Below are 10,745 nucleotides of genomic sequence, written 5' to 3'. Positions count from 1 at the left end.
GAAGTCAAGCAAGGTTTTGTTCTGTTTATTGATCTTGCGTTGATTTGACCTCTTGATTGTGGGCCGAGGAAGGATCGATCTCTACCGTGGGGTTCTCTTTGCCTTGGATGCAAGGACTTTACACGAGTCGGCTTTGCTAGCTGGAATGTTCCTACTATGCAACTCAGTGAGTGAATGTGAAAGTGTGAGTGACAATTGATAAATCTATGGGATGGAGATACTCACAAGTCATTGTAAAAATAAAATCAAAGTATAAAGTGTTACCCTGATGCCTTGAGTCAATACAAGTACAAACAAAGAAACGCATGAATGCTAGAAAACTCATTTACTAGATCCAAACGTTCTGGTGATGTCTCTTTTTGGTGATTTTCTTAATGAGTGTAGGAATGTAAATAACGCGAAGTAAATAACATGAATGTACGTAATAGTGCAGGAAATAAGATAAACAACAAGAATGTAAACCGCGGGAAATAAAGTGCAGCAAAGTAACAATCAAGAAGATAAATTGCAGGAATGTAAAGAATGACAATCTAAAGCGCAGGAAAGATAAATACCGGTAAAGAAAGTGATAAGATAAACACGTAAAGATTGATAACTGTTGTTGAAATATTGAACTCTATTGAGATAAGATTTGTGTAATCGCGTAGAGCATTTAACAATGATGCATGTGGTCCTTTTTATAGTGGAGCTAAACTATTGAATGAATAAAAAGACACAATCTCAGCCTTGACAGCTAAGACCGAATTGGTTCCAAATAAAACACTATTTCACGATTCCGATCTCTTTGATGCTATCTATGCTTTCATGGATAATCAATAAGATCCAATAACTGATGATTGGCAATAAAACCCCTTAATGCACATTCAAGTTGGTTGCTCCAAACTTTGGTAACGGCCTCCTTAACTCGTTATCTTCTGCCATGAAATTGACAATCAACTTTTATAGATCTTTAATACACCACGGCTATTTAGCTGCAATTATTCATTATGCCTCTTGGGTCCTTTGATTTTTCCAGATTTACTCTAAACACATTATCTTCTGCCATAAAGTTGATAGCTAAGTTTGTAAATCTTCAATAAACCGTGGCTGATTATCATTCATTACGCCTTGTGGGTTAGATCCACATGTCTGCCACGTGGGTCTTGCCAAATTTAGGTGCAAATAGCACCACATTTTTTATTATAACTTGCTACATCAACAACATATCTTAGTGGAATAATTTATTGATTAATAACGAGGGGGTATTGAAAAAAGTTGTTTCTCCTATGCTATGAATAAACCTTTTTTTGTAAAATCTCGCCTACTAATCTAATCAGTTTCTATTTTCTTTGATTAGATATGGGTCTAACTTTGGTCCATCGGTGTCACTTCAAGTCATTTGATAAACATTGTGGATTGTCGTTGACCTCGCGAGAGTAGAAACAAATCCTAGGAAGATGTGCTTTTTCCACATAATCCAACTCTTGCTAGTAGTGTGAAGGAGAAGAAAGAGGGTTTCAAGTTCCTATTTGACATTGCAGGAAGCCATAGCTCTGGGTTCATCTTTCATTTTAACCATCGAGCCTAAGACAAGTTTTGGAGTACATAATAATATCAACAATATAATGTTAGTGGAATAATGATAGATGGACCACATTTTTTATTACAACTTGCTACATCAACAACATAATCCTAGTCGAATAATTCTTTGATTGGATATGGGTCTAACTTTGGTCCATCGGTGCCACTTCCAAGTCATTTGATAAACGTTATGGATTGTCGTTGGCCTCGCGGGAGTAGAAACAATTCCTAGGAAGATGTGCTTTCTCCACAAAATCCAACTCTTGCTAGTACTGTGAAGGAGAAGAAACCAGGTTTTAAGTTTGTGGTTCGGCATTGCAGGAAGCCATAGCTTTGGGTTCGTCTTTCATTTAACCCTCGAGCCTAAGACAAGTTTGGAGTGCATAATAAATTAATAATATCAACAACACAATCTTAGTGGAATAATTCTCTGATTGGATATGGATCTAACTTTGGTTCGTCGGTGCCACTTCAAGTCATTTGATAAGTTGTGGATTGTCGTTGGCCTCGTGGGAGTATAAACAAATCCTAGGAAGATGTGCTTTCTCCCTAGGATCCAACTCTTGCTAGCAGTGTGAAGGAGAAGAAACCAGGTTTTAAGTTCCTATTCGGCATTGCAAGAAGCCATAGCTGTGGGGTTCGTCTTTCATTTTAACCCTCAAGCCTAAGACAAGTTTTGGAGTACATAATAATATCAACAACATAATATTAGTGGAATATACAAACCACATTCTTACTGGGCTATATGAACCACATTTTTTATTACAACTTGTATATCACCTCATGTGGCAATTGATGTAACATAAAACTCAATCTATTATCAAAATTTATTAAATGACGTGACTATGCGACATTACACTATCACATAAAGTGAAATGCAAGTGGTTCATATAACATGTGCATGTGTGCGATAAGAAGATATTAGTTTCAAAAATTACCATCAAGTACCTTGAACACCGTGTCCTTAGGCAAAACCGCAAAACCGAGGCACTTGCTCAGAGGCTCAGTCTCTTCACTCAGCATTCAACTTCCACAGATCTACAAATGGAATATATACTGAAAAACATCTAGTTATAAACCGCTGATTTTGATGAGAGACTAATCTAAGTGCATAAAGATACAACATTGTTCAGCTTGCTACTATTGCAACAAGCTTTGCTACTGTTACAACATTGTTCAGTTAACTGACAAAGAAAGTTCCCGACTAATGAATAAAACATACCGGCTGTAGGTGACTAAACAAGGCCTATACGGGGCCTGTAACTCATACAAAGAAGAACAACACGAGTACACATACTGACTACCAATCACTCAGCCTCTCGGGCATTCCTCTTCAGATCCTCATTCTCCTTGTTCAGAAGATCAATTCTAGATTGAAGAATGTTAATCACAGCTTGGGCACTCAGCATTTCAAATTTCAATGTCTCCTTCTCAATCGAAATCTTGTGAATCTCATTTTGCAAACTCTCTATGAATTTCAAGCAGCTAGAAGGCACAGATGAATTATGCAGAGCAGCATTAAATTCAGGTGGAGCTACCGGAGTCTTATCCTTGGGTTCAAGGGATTCTAACAGTTGAAATTCCACCAATGCAGACAGAAAATTTCTTTTTGTTGTTGCCGTCACCGAAGTCTCTGTTGACGCTGTCGTTGTTGTAGATGAGCAAGGATCATGAGTCAACCCACTTGAAATCTCTGAGGCATTTGAACGGTTTGAATTTGATTCATTATGCCTCCTCCTTTTATATTGGCGTAGTATACCAGGCTGCTGATTAAACAGTGATAGCAGGGGTTGTGGATCATCTCCAAGCGGTGATGGGTAATCATCCAATCTCTCTTCTCGATTAACTACACATGTCATTGGATCATCATCCAATTTCTCTCTCTTGCATGGCACTAAAACCGTTTGACTGTCTTTTGGAAGTTCAGTAGCACTAAGAAGAGCATTGCTGATTGTCTGAGTATCCTGAAATGAGCAACCAAGATAGAGAAGTTTTTGATAAATAATAAATTTAGAGTTGAAAACATAAAAGCAAGTACCAAGGATCCATGACAAACAACCAAAGGTAGTGAATAAGAGGATTGATCAAAGATACGTCCTATTTTCAATAAGAAACTCTTTTTCCAAGTAAAATCTCAAAACAGAGAATACAATATGAAAAAATATATCCAAACTGTTAACGTCATTATACATTAATTATGTTCATCCATTATTTTTCCATCTCTGAGTTTCTGACAAAAGATTAAACTTCAAACCTTGAGTAAGGATACAATCACCAATACAGGACCAATGCTGCAGCCCTAGGATACTAAGAGAATACTTATTTTTAGCAATAATGCATAAAAGCTTCTTCAGAAATGTGCTCAGCTAGTTTGTCTGTGCATTTTTCTTTTTCTTTTTAAGAAGCATTCAGTGTTTCATTTATCACAATTCTGCACACACGATTTATCAGGATTAACCACTACTCCTATACCTGACATTTTAAATGCAACTCATGATAAGCTTACGAGAAACACCACCAATTATATAAGGTTCAATCCAAAAACTGAATTCCATAAACAAGGTCGCATACCATGTCACTGCCATTATGAACAAGCTACGGTAGCTGCTCTAATCATAAAAGTTAGGTCCATTTTGCTCTAATTGTAGCTATAACTGAAGAATGGTTATGATTTAAGTTGCTCTAAGGCTAAAATTTAATGATTTATAGGTGTTTTAGCATGTGACAATACTCCACTTCTAAAGTTCCATGCGTGAAAGATCATTAATACACTACTTAGTAACAGACTCATCTAATTAGCAAAACAGCCTTACCCCAACGTAAAGCACCGGCAGAACCTATACAAAAAAAAAGTCTCACCATCTAAAATAAATACCTGGGTAAGATGCAAAACCTTATGTCTACTCCCTATAAGGGATAATTAAGACCATCAAATTTAGATTTTAGACACCAAACTGAACTATTAAATCAATTGAAGAAATTACAATAATGGAAGCAAAGGAGGCGAGAGCAGCTTCTGTCACCTGCTGATATATAGAGAGATCCAAGAAGAGTGGGAACAACGGGAACAACTTAAAGGGAGGGAAGGGGGAATTAATGGTAGAAATAGTAAATCAGCAACGCCAATACTCCTCTGGTTGAGTTCCTTGTAAGTTGACTTCACTATTAACTAGGAAAATTGTTCGAAATTACCAAGAAATCTTAAGGACTGCAATACCATTTGGCCTGCTAACAAGATAAGAAGTTCTTGTGCAATACCCACTTCGGCACTTCCTGATTCCTATGCTAACAGGACATTACGTTTCAACCTAAATCATTGCAAACAATAGCTGCTTTCACTTCTTCCAAAAAATCCCATCTATTACAGTCAATATCAATAGAATTGTCTTTCTCTCATCACCTTCAGCAAGAACGGTTTCCAAGCGGATCTCAAATTCCAGCGACACCAAAACAGGCAACATCCATGCTCATATTCCCTGACCCAGGTAAAATTCCAACAAGCCTACTGAGTCTTTCATGATTCCCTTCTGAGATCTTTCTTTCAAGATACTTTGTGTTGCTGCAATCCATAATCCAGATGCATCCATCAAGGATCTCCATCATTTTTTCTATGCATTCTTAAACACATCAATCTCGGGCCGCGGAATCTTGGAGAACAATAATTATATTTCTACCGAAAAGAAACAGCTTCATTGATAAATCATAAGAAGTATCATATAGCACGGTGGACAAGGAGTCGACAGAAAAATGACTAGAGAAGACAGTTAGAGCAAGAAACAAGAAAGGTCAACTGTCACCTATCCAGCCAAGACAAATAAAGACCCCTGAATTACTGCTGCTTTCCAATCTAAAACAATAGATGAGAGAGCGTAGTTTTTAAGTTCACAGAAACAGTGGCCCATAAAGATGCCCAAAACCTAACTCTCTCCGAAGCTCTTCCAACTCTCCCACTATAGGCTTAAAAGATCTTTCTATTTCTTTCCATCCATATCACCAATATCACAGCTACACACTGCAACCCCTTAGGACTTTGGCCTTCTATTCTGTGCAAAAAATCAAAGAAAAAGGCTTTTCGCTTAACAGATCAATCATCCCTGTTGAACTTGCCCAATTCACTGTAAACAACGTCAGTCATAAATATAAGGAAACATCAAAGTTGATATAGAAACTGGAAACCCTCCCTAAACTTCAAAGTTGATACCGCATAATTTAGAGGAAGTTCTCACACCACATATTTCTAATCCCAGCAGAAGATCGTAATAGGTACACCATACTTCTACTCAGCTCACCATTTCATCAACTAAACTCAGCACAATTTGTTCGACTTTAGGAAGATCCCACTAATCTATTTGACTCTAAAATTCTAGTTTCAAAGTATCTAGTATATGCACTATAAGAAACACTGATAAACAAAAAAAGCAAACAGGAAGACTGAGAAGTGTTGTTCATGAAAGATACCACTAATATATTTGGCCCTAAAACTCTAGTTTCAAAGTATCTAGTATAAGCTACTATAAGAAACACTGATAAACAAAAATAGCAAATAGGAAGACTGAGAAGTGCTATTCATGAAATGTGAATTCAGATACCAAAAAGATAGAAAACTCTTATATTCTAACCCTACCGCGCATCCTTGCTTTTAATCAATGTTGGATTTCTGAAAGGAATGACAAAGCGCTATTTTATATTTTCATGTCGACCATTGCAATTTGTAATAATACATAGAACTGATGAAGTATTCTATATGCCTAAAGTAGGAAGGACCTTCAATCAAAATCAAGGTTGCATCTCCACTTGTTTGGATTATGCTAATAGAAGTTTGTTCGTTATCTACTCAGTCCAACTATGTTATTAAATTAAAATTAAAAAAAAAAAAAAAAAGTAGAAGAGGAACTGGCAAAATCATTATCTCTATGGTGGGCAAACTTCAGACTCTACAGGAAACGCCAATACTTTATGATAATTTGGAAAGACAACAGCACTAGAGTGAAAAGCACAAACCTGCACAAAATAGTTCCCTGCGTTGCGCCCGTCATGACCATTTCCTCTATTGCTTCCATGAACATTTCCTTCCTCAGTAGTTCCATGACCATCTACTTCCATCATAGTGTCCTGAACATGTCCATCAACAGAAGGGCCGCCTCCAAGACAGACATCATGATCTTTTTGTTCAATACTTGCAGACGCATTATCTTTTTGTTCAACAACTGCCGCAACATGATCTTTTTGATCAATATCCACAGCAGCATGAACTTTTTCTTCAATACAGGCAGCAGCATGACCATTTCCTCCAACAGCTGCATGACAACCATTTCCAACAACTGTATCACGACCATTTGCTACAACAACTGCATGACAACCATTTGCTACAACTGCATCACGAGTAGCACCTCCGACAACTGAATCATGACCATTTCCTATCACAACTACATCGCGACGATTTCCTCCAACAACTGAATCATGACCATTTCCTGCCATAGCTATATTGCCATGATTTCCTCCAACAACTGAATCATGACCATTTCCTACCATAGGTACATCCCGATGATGTCCTCCAACAACGGAATCATGATCATTTCCTACCTTAACTGCATCGCAACGATTTCCAACGGAATCACGACCGACTACTGTGTCATCCCTAGCCACTTCTCCAGGAACGAAAGTTAACTTTTCATCATCCCATTCCTCCTCAACAAAAGGCGCATATCGATGCCCATTTGGTGGTCCTATATTACTTTTATGAAATACCCTACACAACACATACGCATCCTGCAAACCCCAAAGAAAAAATAAATCTATCAATCTCCAGAAGATAATATGCAGCAGGCAGTACATCACATAGTAAAACAATACACCAGCTCATGAAAATCAACTGTTCATACTCAAATGCAAAGACACAGCATGATCAACAAACTAAAAACAGCATGCACATGAGTACAGAAACAGCATTTCTCTCATTTCCTGAAAAGGGTTCTTACAAACCAAACATCATAAACGCATTAACCAAAATCCTCACCTGAGGAACACCATTTCCAGGTTTTTCCATTTCCGTATCAACAAGCCTATACTCATGCATGACCCAATTAGTCCTCTTGCCATCTGGAGCTCTGCCACTATGAAAAACCAAAGTTTTCTTCATCCCAACAGTCTTATTGTTGTGCTTGACAGGCCTGTCATTTCCAGTGGCCTTCCAGTACCCTAGATGTGTAGCCCTATTCATCCTTGCCCCATTTCCGTACTTCTTGTCCAATGCACTGAAGAAATAGTACTCCTGGTCCCTGCTCTTCAAGCTCGACTTACCTGAATATCAATTCAGAATTTCAATACAGAAATCAAACTCCAGCCCAGAAACTACAAGCCATCAGAATCCAACAAAAAAAAAAATCAAAAATTTTAAAAACCTAAAAAAATAAAGCACTATCTTGGCCGAAAAGGTAAGCAACCAAAAAACCCAGAAACGCAAAAAAAACTCAGGCTCAGCTCCAAAATCAAACCTTTACAACCCATCAAGAACCCAACAAAGCCCACAAAAATCACAGAACCCGCAACAATCAAAAACCCCCAATTGAGGAAAAAAGCAGAGATTTTTCGGGAAAATGGGGCAAGTGTCACTGACATGCGAGGTCCCAAGGTTCGCTCTTGTAGATGTCGACGTCGGAGATCGCGTTGAATTTGAAGGGTTTGCGGCAGACTTTGCGTTTGAGGTAGTAAATGACGAGTTCTTCGTCGGTTGGGTGAAATCGGAAGCCCGGAGCCAAGGCAGTGGGGGCGGCCGGAGGTTTTGAGAGTGGGGGTGTGGTGGTCGACGGCGCTAGCTCGTGACCCATGAGTTTAATTCCGCGGCGGCAGCGGCGGCGGTGGTTGTGGTTGTGGTGGTCTAGGGATTTGGTAAAGGTGGGAGAAGAGAGATAGGGGTTTCTTTGATTGGTGTCGAAGAAATGATGGGAATACCTTAGTTTACAAGAAACTGTTTTCGAATTAAATTTTAATTCCTCCTCTCTTTCATTTTCACTTTTTTATGTCATGGTGATGACAGGAAACTGGTGCCCCCTATTTATACACCAATTTCTTCTACATGGAAAAATATCGGGTGAAAATAAGATAATTTTGCAAATGGTTTTACTTGAAATTTGATAATAATAAATAGAAACATTACTGTTGTTTAGCCCAAGAGTTTTCTCGAGAGTGTCGCCCCGCTAGAAGCTCATCACCTGTTATTCGGATAATTTTAGAGTTGTGTCTCGTAACACTTTACTGAAATGAACAAACAAAGACATTTGTAGACCTTATCAAACAAGGTTTTACTCGAGCTACTAAACTAGGGCAATAAAGAAGTCGAAATAAGACAATCTCCAAAATTGACGTAACACTGGTTTCTCATGCCTTACTAAGAATTATACTTCTAAGCAAACAATCTTTTTTGAGTGCCAAAGTGGACTTGAGCCTTAATAGTGTTTGCTAAATAATTGATAAGAGTAGATTTTAAAGTGGTTGCTGTGAGTTGCCGCGTATACTTTTCATTCAAATCCTAAAAAGTAGTTACGTATTTTAGCTCCGCTCATCTCAAATCAAAACGATGAGATAGTAGCTACTATTAGTTGGCTCGTATATTGGTTTTTCAAAATAATTTTACTTAATCTACTTTAGTTATCTTTAACACTATACACTTCATCTCGATTCATACGAAAGCATGAGTTTAAGCCTTATCATACACCAAATTTGGCAATGATTTCCTTCTAATTTTGTTTTACTACATACATAATTTGTGAGGAGTTAATATTATTCCATATATAAAGTTTCTAATTTTGTTTTACTACATACATAGTACTCTGAATTTGTGAGGGGTTAATATTATTCCATATATAAAGTTGGTATCATGAATAATAAAAATTACCTTATTATTTATTTTTCTACCCAATTAGGGTCATAAAGCTGTAAATCAATACCTGATTGGTCTAATCAGACCGGTCAATTTGCCAATATCATAGAAACTTGTGTCAGTTACATAAAATCCTGTGCAAAATATTCAAAATTTAAAACCCAAAACCAATTTTTCAAAAATAAATATCATCAATACCCAAAACGAGAAAAGAAAAAAGAAATCCTTGGTGCAATAATGGCAAGTAATTTCACACCCACACAGCCAAGTTTAGAAAAGTAAACCCTAATTGGATAATTGGTCGACATCCTGCTAGCAAATATGTTTGCCAAGTATTACAGAATTTGGATTCATATGCTAACTAATCACCTTTTATTTAATTGCTTAAAATCAGACTGCACTGGAGATTCTTATATTTGATTGTTGTAACTTTTTTATAAAAAAAATAAAATGAATAAATAAATAAATAAAAAAACTGGAAACAATAACTGGGATTGTCCTTTTTATAAATGAAAATTGATAGAGATGCATTTATAATTCTTAAAAAGTTACCCACAGACTTCATGCTTTTGTCATCTTGAATGAATAAAAAAAATTTTAAAAATTAAAATAAAAAAGAAGAGAAGAAATTTAGAAGTTGAAAAATCAAAACTGGTGGATTTTATAATTATTGAATCTGACAGAAGTTGGAGAAAGAAAGAGTGTGCCTTACGTTACTATCTGAGTCTTTACCTTTAAGGCAAGTAAACTCTAAGATGCCTGATTGGGCATTTATTTGTCCTAATCCTATGGGAAGTTGAAAGGTGTGTGTGAATATTTTTTTTTTTCCTTTTTTTTTTTTTTTGAGGCCCAATACTTGTTATTTGGGCTTACTTTATGAAAAATTTGTGTTTCCGTTTCTTTGTTGTCAAGAAAGACAAATCTTTTTTTTTTTTTTTTTCTTGAAGAGAGACAAATTTTATTTTATCCAAAACAAAAAAGACGAATGATTACTGTTCCAAAACATGTAAGTAATTTAATAATTTGTTTTGTAGTAAAAATGAAAACGTATGATGTTTATGTTAATATAAGTATTGTGGAATTTAGTAAGGACGTTTTTGATACGTCTACAAAATGATCTGAGAGTACTTCTCAATGTTTAGAAAACAAATGTTTATGATTGCTCTTTTGTTGTTGGTAATGTCTTTGCTTACTTGAAATATTGAATGGTAATAAAAATTTATAGATGAAAGTAGCTCAAAGTTTGTAGAGTATGGATATAGATGACAATGGAGCAGGTTTGGAATGAGATCACAATACCATCCTC

General features: G+C 36.6%; 1 protein-coding gene across 2 annotated transcripts; it reads right to left on the bottom strand.

The window, feature by feature from the left end:
• Positions 1-2,628: 2,628 nt before the first annotated feature.
• On the bottom strand, positions 2,629-8,571 carry LOC133714372 (NAC domain containing protein 50-like). Of its 2 annotated transcripts, none has more exons than XM_062140469.1 (4): positions 8,177-8,571; positions 7,577-7,860; positions 6,562-7,329; positions 2,629-3,524 (listed from the first exon to the last, which is right to left on the bottom strand). In XM_062140469.1, exons 1-4 carry the CDS (start codon positions 8,385-8,387, stop codon positions 2,868-2,870), a joined length of 1,920 nt encoding a protein of 639 aa, XP_061996453.1. In that variant the 5' UTR covers positions 8,388-8,571; the 3' UTR covers positions 2,629-2,867. The 2 variants fall into 2 exon arrangements, with proteins under 2 accessions (XP_061996453.1, XP_061996454.1); XM_062140470.1 differs by having other exon boundaries at positions 8,055-8,188.
• Between the last annotated feature and the right edge of the window lie 2,174 nt (positions 8,572-10,745).

This window comes from Rosa rugosa, chromosome 6, assembly GCF_958449725.1.
Source record: "Rosa rugosa chromosome 6, drRosRugo1.1, whole genome shotgun sequence".
Classification (NCBI taxonomy): Eukaryota; Viridiplantae; Streptophyta; class Magnoliopsida; order Rosales; family Rosaceae; genus Rosa; species Rosa rugosa.
The sequence above is the reverse complement of the archived record's forward strand: the minus strand, read 5'-3'. Positions and strand labels throughout refer to the sequence as shown.

Excerpts from the sequence above, each read along its gene's own strand:
- LOC133714372 (XM_062140469.1), bottom strand. The coding sequence starts at position 8,387 with ATGGGTCACGAGCTAGCGCCGTCGACCACCACACCCCCACTCTCAAAA. Across the intron at positions 7,861-8,176 it reads CGAACCTTGGGACCTCGCAT|GTAAGTCGAGCTTGAAGAGC; the intron begins GTCAGTGACACT and ends ATTGATATTCAG. Across the intron at positions 3,525-6,561 it reads CAGGGAACTATTTTGTGCAG|GATACTCAGACAATCAGCAA; the intron begins GTTTGTGCTTTT and ends TGCTCATTTCAG.